Raw genomic sequence first — 22,642 nt, 5'->3', positions numbered from 1 at the left:
AGGTCCAGTCGTGACCGACTCTGGGGTTGCGGCGCTCATCTCGCTTTATTGGCCGAGGGAGCCGGCGTACAGCTTCCGTGTCATGTGGCCAGCATGACTTAGCCGCTTCTGGTGAACCAGAGCAGCGCATGGAAACGCCGTTTACCTTCCCGCCAGAGCGGTACCTATTTATCTACTTGCACTTTTGACGTGCTTTCGAACTGCTAGGTTGGCAGGAGCAGGGACCGAGCAACGGGAGCTCACCCCGTCGTGGGGATTTGAACCACCGACCTTCTGATCGGCAATTCCTAGGCCCTGTGGTTTAACTTATTTTCTAATCCACGTACATGGCATTCTGAGGGCTGCCCCTTCTTGCTTTCTCTCTCTCGCTAAAATGCAGCAACACATAAGCTACAATTCCACAGTAGGGTGGATATACGGTAGGATCTGATAGTGGGGGGTCAGTGTTTCGCACTTAGGAGATGACAGCCACTAGCCCTTATACAGCAATGATATTGTGGGAAGCATGTTAGGGAGGTGGCTGAGCAATTTCTTTCTCAGCTTTGTCTTGGAGCCAGATCCTAAAACCAGGAGCAAAATGATGAAATGACACAAAACAAGTTAAATAATGAAGGCATTGTAAGGCATTCATTCACAGCATTTTATTTTGCATTCAAATTTTTTTATGGTAATTACGTACCACCTAACTAAACGGTGTCCTCTAGACAATTCACTAAATCAAATAAGATAAGAATATAAGAATCAAAACAAAATTTGCACCAGCACAAGATTAGCATGAAAGCGGCGTAAGGCCTGTCTGAAGATGGTTTGATGGGAAATAACTTGACCTAGTGCTTCTGTTTTGCTCCCCGCAGAGTCTTCCGATCTCCAGCCAGAAGAGCCAGTTTCCTTCTTCCAAAGCTTGAAGCTGGTGATGAACTATGGCCCCTATGTCAAGCTGATCGCTGGCTTACTCTTTACCTCTCTGGCCTTTATGGTAAGGAAACCATCTTTTACAAGCACACCCCTCCCGGTGATAAATGCACCGTTACTACCCAGCTTCAGAGGTGAGGTCCTTTTCCCCCCCAAACTGAGGTGAGGTCTGCCTGTTTGAGGACTTCCCACCCCAGCTTGGTGACCTTCTCTCCCTTGAGAGCAAGTGTGGTGTTAGAAGCCAGACTGCAAAAGAAGAATAACATTTTAGTTCCCATTGAGTTGACGGCACTTTCTGACTAGATTTGGGGAAGGACCACTCAGCTCTGTTTCTATCAGTAATACAAGATAGCGTCCTAAACTGAGCAAATGACAAGGTAAATAAGTTTGAAACAGGCAACTATATGGCAGAACCCAGGGCAAGATGTCTACTAGCTAGAATATTAATGCATACTAAGGCATCCTATTAAGGACTAAGGTTTAACAAAAAGAGTGCTATGAAATGGGCTGCCCTCAAAAGGAGGAGCAGAGGAAAACAGCTGGGCGTAATGAATGAACTCAGACCTAGATCTATTTCTGGATTATAGACACATTGGTATAGAAGCAATCACCGGACAAAGCTGAAGAACTTTACCAGAGGGTGTCTATGGGTCCTTAATACCAGATTCTTGCTAAAGAGGCAAACTTCTTAACCTTTTCTGAAATCTGCCCTAGTAGCAACAAGCTGCAACAGCAGCAATGCTGAACTTGCTCCTTGGCTGAATACTTCTCATTTATCTTTTTTTTTTTTTTTTTTTTTACTTCCAGCTCAATTGTGAATAGTGACTTTTCTTCTCTGGCCTTGGGGAATCTGCTGAATTCTTCCACTTTTGTTAGCCTTCCTTCCCCTTCACTGTGGCAGTCATCCAGTAGCCTTCTCGTCTTTTTCTCTCCCTCCTCCACACACACACACACACACACACACACACACCACACTGCTCCAGGTTCCAATACAGAGGTTTATTTTTATATGCCTCTGTTTCTGGAGTTACCGTATTGGTCTGAATATAGGCTGCACTCCCCTGCTCCCCCCGCCTGCCCCCACCAAAAAATCTGGCTTGTATAAACCTCAGTGTATACGCACACTCTTAGAGGAGCTGTGATTTAAGGTATCTTTGGGGCAGTGTTAGAAACTCAGATATATAATCCTAATTGCCAAATACCACCTTTAAACCTAGGTTACGGTCACCACAATAGAATGTCTAGTAGACACACACACACACACACACACACACAAACAAACAAACAAACAAACACACACGATGAAGGTTGTTCTTGTTCTTTCATTTCTATACAGCTTTATATTTTAAAGTACAAATCTCAACGCGGTTTACAACACATTTTAAAAAATAAAATAAAACAATCCAGGATAAAACTAATTCATACTTCAAGGAAAATATTTCACGTCCTTCTCTAAGTGACATTTTGCTTTCCCTAGTTGCTGACCTGGCATCCAGAGATCTCTGTGTGGCCGCAATTGAGCCCATGCCAGTTGCAAAACGCACCTGGCGCCTGGCTAATTTATAACACTGTTTAGGGACAGCCTATAATTGGGGATGACTTATATTCATACAAATATGGTATGTTCAGGAGCTCTCTCTCCACCTGTCCCATAGGTGCACTTAACATTGCAGCTGAAACTCCACCCCTTATGGGATGTTGGCAAGTCAGTGAAGTATAGTGGTTAGAGGGTTAGACTAAGACTGGGGAGACCCAAGTTTACATCCCCACTTGGATTTGAAGCTCACTGGACAGCCTTTGACAGCCCCTCTCTCTCTCTCTCTCTCTCTCTCTCTCTCTCTCTCTCTCTCTCTCTGTCTAGCTTACCTCACTGGGTAGTTGTGAGAATAGATTGTATAAGGGGGAAAGAGATTGATATGCTGCTGTGAGCTCCCTAGAGGAAAAACAGGATAAAGAAGTTACTTCAGGCAGAAATCAAGAGCCTCCCTCCCTTTCTAATGAGATTTAATGAGAGTTCCTAGGATCTCTTCCCTTAATGTCGGCTGTTCCACTTCTTTTCAGCTGCTGGAAGGCAACTTTGCTTTGTTCTGTACGTACACCTTGGGCTTACGCAATGAGTTCCAGAACATTCTCCTGGCCATCATGGTATGTAAATGGCAGTCAGCATGACTACTACTCACATTTCTCTTGCTCTTTATCTGTTTCAAAGGGGAGCTCTTTTTGGGGGGGAGACCTCTGTCATGAACCTGCTTAAGTGGTTTTGGGAAATCCATTTCATCTTGACCTCTGCCCTCATTTTGTTCAGGTTAATGCGGAACAGTTGCTTTTTACAAACTTTTAATGTTGTTCTCCTGCCCCCTGCCCCCACCTGCAACTTCCTTAGTAGTCATGTAAATGGCTGTACCAGCATAGTTTCATGGGAGGGGGAAGGCCCAAATTTCCAGCTGGAATCCAAGGTAATCAGTTTTTCCAGACAGTAGGATACAGCAGCACAGAAGTGAAGGTCTGTAGCTGTTGGCCAGTATGATGAGGGAGAAGACTCTCATGAATAGAATTCTTCTTTTTATTTTTATTTTCTTTATTTTATCTAACAACATTTATATACTGATCGGTTGTAACAAAGCCTCTAAAGTGGTTTAGCGGAAAAATTAAAATGATCAATAAATAGATGGAAACAAGTAATTAAAGCATTTAGAAAATAATTAAAATCAGTAGTAAACTAAAAAGAGATTAAAACAGTGGTGTGTCTGGATGGACTTGCGTAAACAAAAATGTTTTAAGCAGGTGTCAAAAAGAGTACAGCAAAGGCAGTGAATTCCACACTAAAAAAATCTGTTTTACACAAGTGCAGAATGAACATTGTGTGACATCCTATGTGCGGGTGTCCCAGGTTATTTTGTAAATACTCACGCACGCCAATCTGTGTTGGGGAAAGCTGTAGCTTTCCAAGCTGACAAGAACTAATGGTAGGAGGAATCTAAAATCTTATTGAGGGCTGTAGGTCCCCATTGTTTTACTTAGCTAATACTCGCTTTGAATATTGGAAGGTAAAGGATGCTGCCTTGTGCAAAGGCTGCTCTTCTCCTGGACAGTTGTACTCTGTGACTATCCAGCTCTGTATCTGTTTAAGGCATTTTGGGGAAATGTTGAAGAACTTTGATGTGGTTTGCCCAGCAGCAACTGAACACCAAACTACCGCTGAACTGCAAACCAATAGTAATTGAGGTGCATCCGGCAGTAAACCGGTCTTGAGCTGCCAGGGTGCAAAGAGTCCAAGGAGTACGTGGAAGTTGGAGAACTGAGCCACACACTCCTTGGAGAGCCACCATAGAAGCATTTAAGCTGCCTGACAATTGTGCAGGAGTTGGAGGAAGCTAAAGGATGGGCAACCTTAGGGAAGGGAAGGGCAGTCACTTTACATGGTTCCTGGAACAGTGTGTTCTTTGTTAGGCATTTGAAGGAGGCCGTGAAAAGGGACGGAGAATAAAAGCCATGTGAGCCTTTTGTCCCAACCCGGCCATTTTTTCTACCCTTAATCATGAGAAAAAAGGAGCCTTGAGTGTTTATCGGAGAGAGGCACTGAATGAAAGGAATGGAGCCGATTTGTCTGGGAAAGCCTTTCCAGGCTGATGGATGTGAGGAGGAGGAGGGGTGGGGGTGGGGAGCAGGCAGTGGGGGGGCATTGTGTTGTGCCAGGCTAGAAAGTAAGTGAAGTGAGGGGAGAGGGAAGAACCCCCTTCCTCTCTACGCCTTTAGGAAACACAGGGACTTGAAAGTAATTCAGGCAGTAATAGCACGGTGGGCAAAGAGGCCCTGTTCTGCTTCTCCAAGCTCACAAAGGAGTCAAACTGAGGCCTGATGCAGACACTGTAGCATAGTAAAGCCCCACCAATAACTTGCTGTCTTCCTCTTCCTTCTCTTGTGTGTCACATTTACAAAAAGGTTTGATTGCACTGTTTGCAGACAACTGTTTTGCCACATGCTTTCATCTGATGGTGTGGTAAAAAGAAAATTCCTTTGCAACCTGGCAGCGTAGGACTGACTACCATGCAATGGTGTTGCATTTAGCTCATGGGGGGGGGGGCTCTGTCAGCTTTCTCTGTGAAGCAGCTTCAGGGTAGGCCAAATCCTGAGCGCAGTCTGGCTTTCTGTTTACCTCCTCCCTGCCCCCCGCCAATGGTCTCTGTTTTCTCATGGCTACAAAAAAACTCAAAACTTTGGGCAGGTAAAATGCCAACCTTTTTTGATCTGGTACCAGATCCAGTGATTCACTCTTAAGCCATCCTAGAAATGCAAAACACACAAAAGGAAATGGTGTGTTTTGAAGGTGCCATTGTTTCCCATATAAAGTACTTCTGCACATTAATGGTGTAAGTGTTTGTAGAGGAGGTGCCATGCCTTGGACTATACCACTTCAAACAGGAGGACAGGAGATGATAGATCTAGATAGATAGATGATATAGATATAGATATTCACCACATTGCTAAAAAAAACAGGGAAGTTTCTTTTCTTTTAAAATGACACGTTCAGGAACATGCATTACTGAGGCCTCATCCATATTATACATTTAAGACAGTATTGCACCACTTTAAAGAGTCATGGATTTTCCCCAAAGAATCTTATAGGTGCAGAGTTGTTAAGCTCCGGGAGGGGAATGAGTCTCTTATTCCTCCCACAGAGTTCCCAGAGCGGTTTAACAAGCAATTCCTCTTCCCAGGGAACTTTGGGAATTGCAGCTCTGTGAGGGGAATAAGAGTCTCTTGACAATTCTCAGCACCTATGAGAAACTAGTCCTCAGGATTGTGTGTGTGTGTGTGTGTGTGTGTGTGTGTGTGTGTGTGTGTAACCATGACTATTTAAAGTGGTGTGATACACACATTCTGCAGAACAGTTCCTAAAGGAAATTGCTGGTTTTGAAGTTAAGCAGGGGCAGCATATGTTGCACACCCACCTGGAGCCAAACAGGATGAATTGGATGTTTTGGAGAGGTTGGAGATGAATGTTAGAGAAGTGAGTGGGAAAAACCTGATCCATTTCCATTCAAGGAGCCATTACAAACCCCGCATGGAATGCTGAGTGTGTGTCCGGGCCGTTGTGGGGGAATAAAATGAACAGGGCTCTGGACTATTTGGAGAAGAGCTCTGAATATTTTGGAGTGGAGGGAGGCTGTGGTAAGAAAGGGCCTTGCGGTATCTGAATAGCAGGTGGTGACTCTCAGTGCCGTGTGTGTGTGTGTATGTGTGTGTGTGTGTGTGTGTGTGAGAGAGAGAGAGAGAGAGAGAGAGAGAGAGAGAGACAGACAGACAGACAGACAGACGGACGTGCGGCCTCTGTAAGGCAGTCCTGAAAAGTATGATGTTTGTTTTTGTGTTTCCAAAAAGCTTCTGCTTAATCAGTGTGTGGTCTCCTGCAGTTTTACTGTGTTAATTTGACTTGGCTAGCATATTCATTCCTATTCTTTCCTCCCCACCCAAACCATGTGGCCTGGGCATTTACAGCAAATTCATAGTCTGCTTATCTAGTGACAGTTTAGGCCACCCACCCTTTTTTTAGGACCTTGTGGCCAAGTCAAAATTGAGGAAGAAAGTAAAAATTAGTCTTATTTTAGAGCCATGCAAGTTTGGGAAATAGTGTGTGTTCCTAAACCTGGGAGGGGGTGTTCATGGGCTCCAGCCCAATGACCTGCAGCACTTCCCCATGCTCCCCCCCCCCCATATACCCCTTGCCCAGTGAGATCACACACAGCTGTCTTACAGAACAGCCTTTGCCGGCGTAGTGCCTTCCAGATGTTTTGGAGCACAAATTCCATAGAATGAGAGGTGTTGTAATCCAAAGCATCTGAAGGGTGCCAGGCTGGCAAAGGCTGTTCCGTAATCACTCCACAAAACCCGCCTTTTTCCATTAAGCCTTTGGCTTAAACCCTTTAATCCTTTTGACTATAACCAAACCCAAGTGCTGTCCTGGGAAAGGGAGGAGGACATGGACCTGTGTCCCTTTTTTTGCTTATGGAACTCTGTATAAAGTTCAGCGTCCACAGATGGAGCTGTATTATATAATAATAATTTGCAGCACCATCTCCCTGTGGTGTTTTGGGACAGTGCTGCTGAGAGAGGATGGATGAGGGGCTGTGCTTGTCCTCAGTAGGATATTCAAGCTTCCCTTAGTTCTAGCCATGTGCTTAGATTTGCTGGCTGCCGGCGGTGGCCATGACCTCAGCCCCTCATTGCGTGTCCCTAAGAGAGGGGTGTGGAGCATGTTCTGTCATCCTCGTGGCCAGCTCTCTTGGCCAGACTCCATCCAGTTCACGCCCCCTTTGCAGAATCAAAACTTACGCCAATCCCCGTTAAGTAACAGTCCGGAGGACCCTGCCACCCTTCATTTCTCCTCTCCTCTTTCCCCTTTCTGACTGCATAGGAACGTAGGGGCGTGTTCTTGACATGCCACCAACAATTCCTGTCCTGTCCTAAGAAGAGGCAAGGGCAGAGACGCTGCCCTGAGAGGAACTTTCATGAGGAAAAGGAACTTGACACTGAGTTCTTGTGGGGAAACTCAGTGCTTTATAAGCCTTGCAGAATTCTGGCAGAAATAAAGAAAATCACCAATCAAATCTAGCACACAGGAGGCCACTTTATCTGAATTCTGTAACTCGGTTTTTGAATGAATTGTATTATAAATTGGTATTGTTATAATGAGTCTATTATTGGACTTTAATTGAAAACTAATAAACAGCTATTATAAAAAAGGAAGGGAGTTTCAGGCGTAAGGGGGCAGTGAAGGAGACTGGACATGATTGTTTGAGAACAGGAGACTATGGTGGGACAGCTGAGGATAGAATTGGCATTTGTGCTGGCTATGAAAAAAGCCAAGGAGCTGGTGCAGCCATTTGTACATGGGCATTATGTAACCTGAGCATGTTTTTTGCCCTGCCATTATGTGACTGCAGGCATTCCTAAAAAAAAAAAATCTCCCATGATAATAACCTGCCCTGGGGTCCTTAGCTATGGTTGCTGTCAGAACATTTCCCCTTCTTTCTGTGCATGCTTATGAACGAACTGTGGATTCCATACGCATGATTGTGTTTGGAATCAGGGGTTTAAGTCCAGGTTAATCAATGCCACATCCAAGCGTGTGATCTTGCATACATAGTGCCCGAGGCTCCCGCAGAGCTCCCTTGGAGAGGCTGTTGCAAAGACTGACTCTGGCTGACTCGAGTAACAACTCTTCCTCCCGTCCCCTTCTTGTTGCTCTCTTGCAGCTCTCTGCCACTCTTACCATCCCCTTTTGGCAGTGGTTCCTCACTCGCTTTGGGAAGAAAACAGCCGTCTACATTGGAATCTCGGTGAGTGAAAAATCTCCAAGGGGAAGCACAAAGCCGACTTGAGGTTTTGTGCCTGTTGCCAAGCCATGTAGGGAAACGTAGCGCTCAGAGCAAGTCTTTCCACTTGGCGCTGCTACGCCTACAACAGCGAGGAAACCACGCGGCCCAAGTGGTCTGCCAAGCAGCTTCTCAATGAGCTGGTCTAGATCTTGATAAAACTATTAAGTCCAAGAACTGAACATGCCATGGAGTTACGGGTAAACACTATGGGCCTCTTCAAAGGTTTTCTCTGGAGGGCTTTTAGTGGTGCAGTGTAAGCTCTGTGTGTTTCCCTCTCTGAGATGGCTGTTCTGCAGCAGATCTAAGGCCTATTGACAGTACAGGACTTGGGGCCTCATGTGGCCCCTTTACTTTTCCCCAGAACAAGGCTGTTCCAGTGTGGAAAGGCCTTGTCACGGAGGAACAGGCCTCATGTGCTTGAGGCCTACTGACATCATAGTGTTGGGCTGTACCTGCTACTTTCTTCCTGTAAGTTACTAAGTCTATTCACTGGGCTGGGCTACATTGCAATTGGCCTACAAATCAAGAAATGCAGTCATCTCACATCTTTTGTGGTGATTATGTTCTGGGGATGGCGTGGACACCCACAAATGCATATAGACATACCACCTCCTTGGAACCGCAGTCTTGCTTTCCTGAAACAGCACACCATGTGAGTCTTAAAAACGAGCAGAGAGCTTTTAAGTGCTCTGCTCTGCTTTGCTTACCAGATGCTAGGAGGCTTTCTGAGATCTTGCGAGACCCTCCCAGAGCCCGAGAAAGAGCCTCCCAGAGGCTGGTAAGCAAGGCAGAGAGCTTAAAAGCTCTTTCTGCACCAGAACTCTGTGCAAAAAGAACTTCTAAGCTCTCCACTTTCTGCACATTTAATTTGTTCAATTTTAACCAGTTGGCCATCAACTGTGTAAAGCTGAAATCGCATAAATTAAACACATGTAAGTTGTGCGGTGACTGTGTTAATATTAGCCCACCTTGTCCCTTAAAAATAAAAATATATATTGCATGTATTGCAGGCATATAAATGAATATTTGTATACTGTTTTCAAGGTGCAAACAATTAAAGCCTAAACTATCATGCTTTTTTTTTAAAAAAAAAATCTTTATCCACTATGTCTTGAGCCAGTGAAAACCTTCAAATGATTATCTTTTTGACCATTTCCTCTCTTGATTCCACAGTCTGCAACTCCTTTCCTTCTCTTGGTCATAATCATGGAAAGTAACCTTATTATCACCTATATAGTGGCTGTTGCAGTTGGAATCAGTGTCGCTGCTGCTTTTCTTTTACCCTGGTAAGTGTGTGTGTGTGTGTGTGTGTGTGTGTGTGTGTGTGTATTTAGTAAACATAGTACTGTGTTTTCAGTGCTGAAAGCAGATTATGCTTCCACACACACCCCTCAATAACTCCTATGTTATGTTGAAACTCCCAACTCTATGTTGAAATGCAGGTGGCAAATAATGGGGCAGCTCCAAAACATGTTTTTCTGGTTATCATTGAGTGAAAAAGTGTGATTTGTAATTTAGGGATACCACATTTCAGAGAGTGAAAATCCAGTGACAAATGTTGTTGAGCTTTTTGCAAAATCTCAAAACAAATTAATTTTTTTGACCTATTTTTTAGGAAATTTGCCCAAAACAAGTTCACTTCCAACATGGGTTACCATACGTCCAGGTTTCTCCAGACATTTTAGCAATTTTCAGAAATTCCCCCCAGGCGCTATTTTCGGCAACCGAATCCTGGATATGTCCAGGAGAACTCGGGCGTACGGCAGCCCTATGTAATTGGACATCTTACTTATTGTAACCTCCAGTTTGGAAGCTGAGGACAATTGGGGAGAATTAAATGGTACTGACTGGTTTGCTTCTCTCTCCATTTAGGTCCATGTTGCCAGATGTCATTGATGACTTCAACCTGCAGCACCCAGATTCCACTGGCCATGAAGCAATTTTCTTCTCCTTCTACGTCTTCTTCATCAAGTTTGCATCTGGGGTGTCTCTGGGGATCTCCACACTCAGTTTAGAGTAAGTATTTGTCTGCCTGTCTCTTTCTCCCCTCCCCTTTTTTAGATTTGGTGGTATATATAGCAGAACGCCATCATTTGAAGCAGCATTATTTTTACCCTGCTCTTCAGCCAAAAAGGCTTCCAGAGTGGCTTTGTTTGAATAAAAGCAAAGCCAATCCCTGCCCTTACAATCTAAAAAGATATGATGCAAGAGGAAATGGGGGGGGGGGGGAGAAGAAGAAGACTATCATATGCCAACACAATTTCTTTAAAATTGCATGGTAGTTTTTGTCATGATGGCTGGAATGGGGACATTTTAGGGAAAGGAGGATCCTGATGGATCTACTGGAGAGCTAGTGAGATCCAGTGACTGGAATGCATCACCTGGGAGCCCTGGAATACCTGGGCTTGAAGCTCTGTGTCGCCATTAATTTCACATACCTGTGTGCTGCATTAGGCAATTTGTTCTGTCTTAGTTGCAGTTTGCCTTCTCTAAAATAGAGACTTAACTCACTAGATTGTTCAAAGATGTTCCGGGGGCTGTAGCAGAAGTGTATGTTAAAAAGAATGTATGTTAAAATTCTGTGCCCAGGCAGCCCAAGAGAAGGGATAGGAAACCTGTTTTGTGTGTTGGTTTGTTTATTGCAATTTGGGCCAATTTGCATAATTTATTATTTTGTTTAATTTATTCTGGTTTTGTTAACCTGGCGGTGTGGTAAGGAGCGACGCAGGGCTACAGGACACTTTACTCAGCCATTATAACGGTTTTTTTCTTGGTGTGTAGCTTTGCTGGTTACAAAACCCGGGGGTGCTCCCAGCCAGAGGAGGTGAACTTGACCTTGAAGATACTGGTGTCTGCTGCTCCTGTGGCTTTGATCATCCTTGGCCTGCTCCTTTTCAAGCTGTACCCCATTGATGAGGAGAGGCGACGGAAAAACAAGAAAGCCCTGCAGGATTTAAGGTGAGACCCCAGATGGCCACTTGGGTCGGGGGAGTTCATCTATAACTTGGCAGAAATGAGCAACTATCAGACTGGGACTTTTCTCATGGGGTGGGCTATCACCCCCTAGCCAGTAGTTGCAGGAGAATATTCACTTGCAGGGATGCTGTTGGGTCAGGAGCGATTGCCACAGATGCTATGCCTCCTCACGCCCTTCTGAACAAAAATGCCCACTGTAGTCACATAGGTTGAGCATGGGAGGGGCTCCGGAGAAGGATGGCTTGCAAAGGATCTGGATTCCCGTGTCTGTGTGAAGCTGCAGTTAAGGGGAGAGTGTGATCTCATGTGCCATTCAGAATCAGGAAGAATCCCCCCACCCCCGCGGAAAACACCACTCTTTCAAAATTCCCCGTGTGTGGCAACGGGTTCAAATCCTGCAAGGACAGGTGCCAAAACTTAAAATAGAGCAGGCGTTTGATGGCCCTGGGACAAACGGGTGTCTAGTTTCTCTGATGCAGCACTCCATGGCAGGGTGTAGAGAGCTAAATATAAAATGCTGAGTGATCCTGAATGTTGGCCCTTTATGCACAAATCACTGCTTGGCTTCCTGATAGTTCTGTCTTCACTTGCTGGAATTCCTGACTCTTTAGAGTTGCCTCGGGTACCTCTTTTACTCCAAGATTAGTGGTGGCACATAACTGCCTGATAGTTCAGAAGTGGGGGTAGCTCTAGTTCAGGGATAGGCAACTGGTGACCTGTGAGTCGCAGTGGCCCACCAACCAGACTGTTTCCCTCTTTTTCTGAGTCCTTTCCAATACTGCGAACCTCTTTCATTCCCCAGAGGGAGGGACATTTGTCACATAAGCAGCAGGCTGTGCCTTGCACTCCCTGTCGAGTCTGGAAGAGGGCACCAGGGGAGTCATGAGCTGCGTCTTAACAAGCAACCTGCATCTTCATAATGGGACAGATTAAAGGTCACCTTTTAGGCAATAGTGGAGGGTCTGCTGAAGCAGTAGCAGTCCCTGCTGCTTCCCAGGAGGTAAAAGAGGAGGGACGAGGCAGGAGCAAGGTCAGCATAGTGCAAACACACAGGATCTCTGGATTGGGTCCTGGCCTCGCCTTGCCTGGTACACGCCAAACCTTTAAAGCACCCCCAAAAAGAATCCTGGGAACTGTGGGAAAGCATAATTTCCAGCAACATTAATAAACTACATTTCCCAGGATTCCTGGGATAGGGTGTGTGCTTTAAATATATGGTGTGTACACAGCTGAAGGACACTTTTGCTGTCTTAAGAGACACTTTTGCCTCTGGCAGCAACACCTAATCCCTGTTTGGAAACTTAGGAATTCATCGTAGTGCTGTGGCAATTGTTCCATCAGCGGAAGCATGTTAGCTTACCAGAGGGAACAATCTCCCCTCTCCACCCTTCATGCACTGTTCTGGGTTTCCCCCCAACACAACTCAAGCTGGGAGAGAGGGGGGGGGGTTTGGATTTGATATCCCGCTTTATCACTACCCGAAGGAGTCTCAAAGCGGCTAACATTCTCCTTTCCCTTCCTCCCCCACAACAAACACTCTGTGAGGTGAGTGGGGCTGAGAGACTTCAGAGAAGTGTGACTGGCCCAAGGTCACCCAGCAGCTGCATATGGAAGAGCAGAGACGCGAACCCGGTTCCCCAGATTGCGAGTCTATCACTCTTAACCACTACACCACACTGGCTCTCACGGGAGGATGGGGTGGAGCCCTATTGCACAAGCAGAAGTCCTGGCATGGGCTTCCACTAGCAGGACTCATTAGTTGAATTGTGCCTACTGCAAACTTGTGTGTGTGTATGTGTGGTTAACATATATTTTCCTTCTTTTACTTCCCCAGAGATGAAGAAAACAACAGTAGCACCGAGTCAGACTCCACAGAGCTGGCCAGCATTGTTTGACCTCGGCTTGCTGTTTACACACTGGGATCCTTTGAAGGCGGGGAGGGGCTGCCACAGGGCCACCCGCTGTGCAGGAGGGATGCTGACTTACTTCCTTGAGGGAGTGCTCTATGACGTCCTTCCAGACTTCTCTGGAGAGCAAACACTGGTACATGCTACGTGGAATTGAAGGAGCACCAACTGCATCTGCATGCAGGGCAATGTGCAGTACTGCAGGAACACTTCTCTTGATGGAATAAGTGCGCCACAGTTGTTATTTATTTTTACATTTATTTTTTGAAAAACACCTTTTGAGCAGTCATTTTCTTTGGGTGTGGTTCGTGCTGCCTCTAATCCGTCTGATACCAATGGCATCAAGTGTGGTAAAAAAAATTGCAGTACGGTTAAGGGTCTCTCCCCCCCCCTTTTTTTTTTTATCTTGCCACGGACCTGGATGGTGCTTGTTGGTGTACATTACACCATTGGCATGACCTTGCCAAACACAACCTCGTACTGTTCTCAACTGTAAATAAGACACAACTAATGCTGAAGCATCTTGTGCAGGTGCTATTTATGTACATGTGTATTTATATATTCAGAGAGCCTAATTAATAAAAATAACTTAATTATTTTGTAAATATAAAACTGCTATGTTTACCTATTTGTATATATCTGTACAGAAAGAAGACAATGGACCTATTAATATTAATTTACATTAAAATGCAAATGTGTCACCTGTACTTGTTATGACTTTCTCTAAAGAACAACTGAAACTGGACAAATTGTTATTTAACTAGTATAGCTTTGGGTACTTTGATTGAATTGCATCTTTTGTTCTGGTTGCCCCAAGTGCAGGTGTTGCAGAAAACAGGACACCATTGACCAAGGGTGCCTTTAGGCAAATCCAAGATTATAGGGGAGGGAAATATAGTTGTTTGCCAGATGTCAACATCTGCTCTGAAGCTTCAGGTTCAAACTTTCCCTCAGCACGCCCAGAGTTTCTCAAGAGAAGAACTAAAATATTGCAGCAAGGAGCTGGGTCAAGGGGCCATGGAGAGGTTTTTGTATTTCCTCAGCCCCCACCCCACCTCAGTCAGACTCCATCCCTGAGGGACTAATCACTAGCAACTCCCCACCCCCAAGTGTCACTAGGCTTTCTGGTTTAAAGATGATGAACCAGAAGAAAAAGCAGGGGCTTTGGAGTTGTGCATCAGCAGCAGTGGGTACCTGAACAGAAGACTGAGCTGGCAAATGGGATCACCTGTTTGCCACTTTATTCCTATTTAAAAGACAGTAAATATTTATACAGGAATGCTGGTGGCACTGTGGTCTAAACCATTGAGCCTCTTGGGCTTGCCGATCAGAAGGTCGGCGGTTCGAATCCCCACGACGGGGTGAGCTCCCATTGCTCAGTCCCAGCTCCTACCAACCCAGTTCGAAAGCACACTAAAAAGTGCAAGTAGATAAATAGGTACCGCTCCGGCGGGAAGGTAAAGGGTGTTTCTGTGCGCTGCTCTGGTTTGCCAGAAGTTTGCGCTGGTTTGCTCTGGTTTGCGCTGCTCTGGTTTGCTGGCCACATGACCCAGAACCTGTCTGCGGACAAACGCCAGCTCCCTCGGCCTTTAAAGCAAGTTGAGCGCCGCAACTCCAGAGTCGTCTGTGACTGGACTTAACAGTCAGGGGTCCTTTACCTTTACATATATACACCGGCATTTATGCATATAAAGTTTGCATGTGCAAATTTGTGTCCTTTTTGGGGGGCCAGGGTATAAGTCAGTCTTCCAGCAAAGCTACCTTTTCTATTGAACCATGCCTGGCTATCAAGTCCAGTTCTGGTATAGTGAGCGGCTGAATCTCTAAGTAGGACAGGGAATGTCTCCTGTCTGAAAGCTGCTTCCTTAGGAACTGTGCAATTTTCACATGAGCCTACAATTCTTGCACGTGACCCTGACATCCATTTTAGGGTCTTTTGACACAGAGAGCTGGGTGTGTCCTAACACTATCACATTAAAGATTTATGGAGTAAAAATAATACATAAAAAATTACCAATTAATCAAACAAGTAAAAGGGAATGGGCATTTTTACTTAAAATATGTGAAACAGAAGTGAAGTGGCATAGGCTTTCATAGTTTTAAAGGAATTAACATTCAAGATACCAACATAGAAACATGTAAACTTAGTAAGGGACTGAGAAGGGCAGAGCAAGAAAGAAACTAGGAATTGAGGCCGGGGGAATTGGCTGGAGGTAGTATCGAAAGGAACGTAGATGCTGACTTGGGCCACTTTAGATAAAGAAGAGGAGGTTTTTAGAGGAAGCAGGGAGTTTTGGTTGTGATTTTAAAGGGTGTTGGGGAAGTTTTTAAAGCAAGAATCAAACAAAAGCAATCAGAAGACTCGGCTAAAGGAGGTCCTTTAAGTGGAAGTACCTGAGATTGCATTTGGGACCGTCTGTATGCAGAGCAAGTCCTCTGCCAATGAACAATGGTCCCTTATCCAGTGTAGAAGTAAACTGACTATAAGACTGAGCAGGCCAGCTCCTTCTGCCGGCCTCCAGTCTCTTACTTTGGAGTACTGGAATGTCTTAATCCAACCCCCCATTAATGTGCTGGTGTGTTCACTTAACCCTTTGACACTCTCTCAGCGCAGGCCTTCAGGTTTCCAACAAAGCTCCTATTCTTCGAGATGCTCGTAAAATACACACACACCCCAATGCCATTAAAGCTCCGGTTGCTGAGATTCCAGGCTGTGCCCTAGCTAGAAATGGGGGAGAGGCTGGGAAGAAATCCCATGAACTTGACCTTGCGCTGACACAAGACACTTCTACAACCCTTATCCAAACGAAACGAACGACTGATTGGATCCTGTGGAACAGCCTCTGGAGGCAGATTAGATTTATAGCCCCTGTTTTTATGGTTACTGAAGGGGTGAAGGTCAGGTCCTCTTCTTTTGATTGCAAAGCAGGAAGTTTGGGCTGTGGTTTTGAAATGGAGGCAAGTCATTTGTTAAACGCCTGTTAAGAACTGGGAGCGGGGGGGAGGGTCGCTGAGAAGGATGAGATGGGACAGTTGACGTAATTTAGAAACACAGCGAGAGAGAGTCTTGCTCTTTCTCACAGCCTGAATGAGAGCTAGCCTGCGCATATTCTAATCTTTTTATTTTTAAAAAAAATCCTAATGAGTCAACACCTTGCACCAACTCATTCAGCTGGCATCTCTGGGCAGTTGCCAAGGCTCCAGTGCCCATTGTGCGGGTTCATGGCCAGTCCCTGACCCACAAAGATGGAGAAGGAGGAGCAGCAGCTGCTGCAGGGTCATCTCTGGGGTCAGTAGTGAGGACCGGATCTCCTCCAATGGGTCCTTGGCACCTCACCCCCTTCTCCCCATCCATCACATGCGACTTTACACGCCATGCATTTAAAGCACACACGCAAAAATCCTGGGAACTGTAGTTTGTTAAGGGTGTTGGGAATTGCAGCTCTGTGCAGAGTAAACTAGTTCCCAGGATTTGGGGGGATTGGGAAAATGTGTTTTAAATGCATGCACCTGTAGAGCAGGGATGAAGAAGCTGTAGCCCTCCATTTGTTGTTGTTTAGTTTAGTCATGTCTGACTCTTTGTGACCCCATGGACCAGAGCATGCCAGGCACTCCTGTCTTCCACTGCCTCCTGCAGTTTGGTCAAACTCATGTTGGTAGCTTCAAGAACACCGTCCAACCATCTTGTCCTCTGTCGTCCCCTTCTCCTTGTGCCCTCCATCTTTCCCAACATCAGGGTCTTTTCCAGGGAGTCTTCTCTTCTCATGAGGTGGCCAAAATATTGGAGCCTCAGCTTCACGATCTGTCCTTCCACTGAGAACTCAGGGCTGATTTCCTTAAGAATGGAGAGGTTTGATCTTCTTGCAGTCCATGGGACTCTCAAGAGTCTCCTCCAGCACCATAATTCAAAAGCATCAATTCTTTGGCAATCAGCCTTCTTTATGGTCCAGCTCTCACTTCCATACATCACTACTGGGAAAAATAGCTTTAACTATATGGACCTTTGTCGGCAAGGTGATGTCTCTGCTTTTTAAGATACTCTCTAGGTTTGTCATCACTTTTCTCCCAAGAAGCAGGCGTCTTTTAATTTTGTGACTGCTGTCACCATCTGCAGTGTGCTAGCTGTTCATGGGAAACTTCCAAGGGCCATCCCTACTCTCCCTTTCTTAGGGTCTTTCTTTTTAAACCTGGCAGCCCTTCAAACAGAGGACTCCTTCAAATATAGGCCTAATTTATTTTTCCACTAGTGATGGAGATGGGCAAAACCCCTAAGCAAGACATAGACAGTGCAATATTTCACATGTCTGCCCAGAAGACCCAGTTCAACAGGACTTACTCCCAGGTAAGTGTGTATAGGATTGTGGCTTGAAGCACTGCCTGCTTTCTGCTGAAGTCCTACTCAGCCAGCCTCTGAAGGTTCACCTGGCATCACCCATATCCTTTCAAATAACCATAGCGGCTAGAAACTTGTTCTTTACAGAAGGGAAAAAGAGAGAGATGATCAGGGTACTAAGTTCCATTCACTGTACTTAAATGTGATATATGTTTGCAGGGCAATAGTGGAATACATCAGAATCTCTTGACACTGAACACAGGCAGTTTAATTAATGATTGGTCAGCTGGTCCTGTGCTTAGGCACTCATGCTGCACTTGGGTGAGATGGTTTATCTGGTCCAGGGTTGCTAGTGCTGGCTGCCTGGAGTCATGAAGGAACAGTCGTTCCCAGCCCTGTGTTTTGGGTGAGCGTCAGAGTGGATGGTGTCCCCCCAAGGAGAGGCTGCTGAGGAGGCAGCAGAACCAGTCTCCAAGGAATGTGCCACAGCTGTTGCTGACACTGTGGTGGCGGCGGCAGCAGCAGCAGCAGCAGCAGCGTGTGGGTAGGTCTTGTAGGTCAGATCTGCTGCCCCTGTGGATCATGCAGCCTAAGGTGGTCACCTCACCTTGTCTCATGGATGGGCTGGCCCTGCCTATGCCATACAGTTGTACCTCGGCTCCCAAACGTCTTGGGAGTCGAATGCTCCAGCTCCTGAATGATTGAAAACCAGAAGTGAGTATTCCGGTTTTTGAACTTTTTTTGGAAGTCGAATGTCCGCCGCAGCTTCCGCTATTGTTTCCGGCATGTCTGCACAATCAGGAACCAATTGGAAGCCGCGCCTTGGTTTCTGAACTTTTCGGAAGTCGAACGGACTTCCAGAATGGATTCCGTTCGACTTCCAAGGTTCTTCTTTAAAAGTTATCCAGCTGAACTTGATTTCTAGATATTTGGATAAGTTCTCCAATTGAACTTGGATTCTAGATATATTTTTTCCCAGTTGAACTTGAATCCTGGTCCTCTGTCCTCACAAGACAGTGGGGAAAGCTCTAAAGGCTGCATCCTTAGCCCCATTTTCTGGCAACCCTTGAGGCAACATTTCCCATGGCCCAAAAGTTCAGAAGGGTAACATGAGCCTCAGCAGAGCACAATTCTTGGAGGTGGATGGGAAGGGTGCACAGATGATGACTCATGCGCTGTTTGAATGTTGAACAAAGCGAAGGGGCTGGAACGAGGAGTGGGTTAAAAGCGACAAAAGGGATTATCCCTCAGATGGAAATGCTGAACTGGCCTCCAGATAAAGAGTGAAAAGTAGCCCCGGCTGGGCCAAAAGGAACAGGGCAAAGCCATTGGCCTATGCTAATCAAGGAGCTGAGGCAAATCCTTCAAGACTGGGGTACATCGAGCAAGACGAGTTGACAGGCCAGGGGGCCATTGTGTGGGGTTGTGGGTGGCTCTTTTGCAACTGAAAGTGGCCTTGTTTTGCAGCCAAGGATGATAAGCGTCTCAGGACTTTCTCTCTCTCTCTCTCTCTCTCTCTTTTAGGTAGGAAAACTGGGGGTCTCTTCATCCATTAGGAGTGAGCTGATTGATGGCAGCAGATGCCGATGCGCTGGCAAGCCAGAGAAGGGCTAATTTCTCAAAACAAAGGCAAGTGGAAGTCAGGGAGCTGCTTTGAGAAGGGCTCCTGGCATGGGAAAAGAATCAAAAGGGAACTCCCTCCACACCAGTTGAGCGGCTGGGCGGAACGAGGGGACAAAGGCAGCAATGGAAATGCCTTGTTGAATAGGCCAAGGCAAGCCAGGGGTCTCAGAAAATAAATGCAAAGGCCTAAAATGAGCCACGACCTCTTCCCCCCTCCCCAAGGAAGGAAGGAAAGCAGCAAATGGCCCCAGTCAAGCAGAGCTGAACAGGTTGGGGGAAGCAGGCTAGGAAGCAAATGCATGAAAACATACGGTAATTGGAGGCATGCATGAAAGTGATTGCTCAGGCACACAAATCATCTCGTTTCACCAATTATTTACAAGCTGGGAGTGGATCATGCTCTCTCACACACTTTGGATATTTTACCAATTTCACTTGAGCGCTCTGTATATTTTGGCGGGAGTGGATTTCTATGAGAGCTTATGCTACCATCAATTAATTTCTTAGGCTTCAAGGTGTTGCAAGAATTTTGCTGCCAGAAACTAACATGGCTATATAAAGTGGGCTCAGTTTTTTAAAAAACCAAAACAGAAAGCAGGTATTGAGACTATCTGCATATTTGGCAAACTTAGGGATGCCATGTATCCAGAATTTCCCGGACATAGGCAGTATTCAGCCCTCATAAACAGTGTCTGGGCAGAAATCGCGGAAATGTCTGGCAGCCCATGTCGATTTTGACGAATTTCACAAAAATAGCTCAAAAATTCTTTTCTTTTTTTGAGATTTAACTAAAAAAAAAAGGACCACGGTTTTTACAATTTTCTGGATTTTCACTTTTAGAAATATTGCAACCCTAGACAAACTGTGAGATCTGAATGTACAGTGTTAATTCTGTCGTGCAATAGCAAGCTATCACTCTGCTTTGAAACACATTTTTAAAAGAAAAGCCTGGCTAGCTTAACAGAAACCTTTTAATTGAATAAAAGAAATGCCTGAAGTAACTGATATTATCGTTTGAAGTTTTGTTTCTTCTGTTATATTTATTTCAAGACCCATTTATCCTAAACAGAACCCAATAAGGAAGACATGTATGTAAAAAAATATATTTTAAAAATGTGATCCCATTAAGATACCGAGATGAAATTAAATTTTGTAACTTATCTTTAAAATTTTAAATAAGTCCATCATGTACTATATCATATTAAAGCCCATGAAGTTCTGAAGAGATTTGTATCATTAGTTTTGAAATATCTCAATTCTGGGCTGAGTTTTTAAGGTTTTTATATAGTCTGGCAAGGCCAAAATTGTCAATTTTTGAAATTTCAAACCCTTATAATTCAAAAATGAGATGAGATAAAAAAATAGATTTAAACTGAGTTTTGATCATTCAGTAAGTGTACAAAATTTTTAGACAATTGGATGACATTAAGTAAAAAAGTAATTAAAACTTGGATCACTTGGTGTGAGATAACCCTTGAATTTTGCCCAGAAATGCAACAATGATCAGTGATGTTTTGACACAGGTGAAATAGGTTAAAACTCATATGTCCAAGTTAGTATTCTGACTGCTGTGTTCTAAACAAACTGAAGTTTCCAAATGGTTTTTAAGGGGAGCTCCATGTTACTATAGTCTAACCTAGATATTATGAGAGCATGAATGAACTTTGTATAATATGAATACAGAATATATTGACAGCCCAAATACACCACATTTACTCATTAGTCCCACTGACTTCTGCATAGCTCACTGTGGGAGCCAGAAAGCCCTGGCAAAGGTTTGTAGTGCCACCTGGTGTCTTGCTGACCCAGTGACCAGCATGTCTGTGCCTTATCATGTATTAGAATTGTATTGACCTTAAAAGGAGTTGTGTTTCCTCTGGGCAGTGATGACCCTATATGGTGTGGGTGGGTTTAAGCCTTGGCCAGATGAGGTAACATGAGACACTGGCAAGCAGCCATGCGGCTGGAGAGAACAAAGGGTAATAAAGTGAACGGACTGGAGAGGAGAAGATGTCTGAAAGAGCTGCTCCATCAGTACAAGGAAAAATACTAGCTCTCTGCGTCTTTATTTTATGCTGAATTGCGCCACTTGGAACAGCGGGACTGCTACAAGTGGTGCCCCGTGTGAGGCAGAATAAAAGATACGACTGAGGTTTTTAAAAGAGAGCTAAGAAGCAAGATTGAAGCAAACAGTCTGCGGCAAGACTGTGAGAAGATTTTTGATCCAAGCAGTGGATATTCATCGACTTACCTCGCCTGGAAAAGGTTTCAAGCGCTATTCATCTACGGATCCAAGGTTAGTCGATCCCTTAAATATTGATTTTAGAAAAATGGGCAGCTCTTTGACTACTCCCCAACAGAAATTTTTAAAAGACTTAAAATTTCTCCTCTCCTGCAACAAATTGGAAGTTCCTGAGGGAGATTTGATACAGCTCATTCTGGCAATTGATGAACATTGCCCCTGGTTTCCTGCAGAAGGAACTTTGGAATTAAAACATTGGGATAATATTGGAACACATTTTCATGGGCTTCCCAGCATTGGTGTTCGGAATTTAAATGCATGGTGCAAGGTTCGATATGCTATGGGTTCTTTATCACCAAAAAATATCTCCATAGCTGCATTGCCAACACAGGCTTCAGCTTCCTTAATTCAGCCTGCTGTCCTGCCATGTGTTCCAGCCCTTGCTTTGCCTGCAGCCCCAGATCCCAAACCTCCAGACTGCAGTTCCTCACCAGAAGACCCAATCCTGCAAAAATACCGTGGTCTGGCTGGAAATGACTCTGCTTTTTCAGCAGCAGCAGAAACAGCTACCCCTTTGCAATGTGCAGTATTTGCCTGTAACTTAACTCAGGATACTATGGCATTCCCTGTTATTGTGCCACCTGCTGGTGCTCCAGCAGGAATTCAAGCCCAGCTTTTAGTTCCAGATGACATCAAGCCTTTGGCACGTACAGTTTTACCCCCATCAGCTGGTGTATTATTTGCTCACGAATGGGAAATTGCCTGTGGTGCTTATGCTCCTGCTTTACTGAACCAAGCCAGAGGGAATAATCCTAACCTTACCCTCGCAGATGTAATGGATGCCATGATGGGGCATGGCCCCTTTGCTCAGGCTTCAGTACAAGCCACACTGCTGCAGATCTTATTGAGGGATACTGCTCTTGCTGCTAAACAAGCAATGAGAAAAATCCCAGAACCTAGAGAATCATATCCTTCCTTTATGGACAGGCTGATTACAGCAGTGAGTAGCCAAATTGAAAATCCTGAAGCCAAACAAATAATTATCAAACAATTGGCCTTTGAAAATGCCACTGAGGATTGTAAGGTTGCGTTGCGCCCGATAATATACCTTCCTGCCATTGATACAGCTACGATGCTACGCATTTGTCAGTCTGTTGGTACAGCCACCCACAAGGCTCATTTGCTGGCAGCAGCGCAAAATAAAAACCAACCTGTAGCCATCAATACAACGTTTCCAGCATGGCAAACCAAGATCACTGATACCTCAGTG

The 22,642-nt window shown here is 45.1% G+C and overlaps 1 protein-coding gene across 2 annotated transcripts in view; it reads left to right on the top strand.

Annotated features, from left to right (window-relative positions):
• The window catches only part of MFSD2A (MFSD2 lysolipid transporter A, lysophospholipid), a 35,509-nt gene extending 21,628 nt beyond the window's left edge, over positions 1 to 13,881 (top strand). For both annotated transcript variants that reach the window (XM_053398830.1, XM_053398831.1), the window contains 7 exons: positions 855 to 976; positions 2,974 to 3,057; positions 8,169 to 8,252; positions 9,465 to 9,577; positions 10,164 to 10,307; positions 11,073 to 11,249; positions 13,102 to 13,881. In XM_053398830.1, coding sequence (XP_053254805.1) covers positions 855 to 976; positions 2,974 to 3,057; positions 8,169 to 8,252; positions 9,465 to 9,577; positions 10,164 to 10,307; positions 11,073 to 11,249; positions 13,102 to 13,162 — 785 coding nt within the window. In that variant the 3' untranslated portion in view covers positions 13,163 to 13,881. The remainder of the gene's footprint in view (positions 1 to 854; positions 977 to 2,973; positions 3,058 to 8,168; positions 8,253 to 9,464; positions 9,578 to 10,163; positions 10,308 to 11,072; positions 11,250 to 13,101) is intronic.
• Positions 13,882 to 22,642: the final 8,761 nt, after the last annotated feature.

Source organism: Podarcis raffonei, chromosome 8 (genome assembly GCF_027172205.1).
Source record: "Podarcis raffonei isolate rPodRaf1 chromosome 8, rPodRaf1.pri, whole genome shotgun sequence".
Classification (NCBI taxonomy): domain Eukaryota; kingdom Metazoa; phylum Chordata; class Lepidosauria; order Squamata; family Lacertidae; genus Podarcis; species Podarcis raffonei.
Note: the sequence above shows the minus strand (reverse complement) of the source record. Positions and strands in the feature narration are given on the sequence as shown.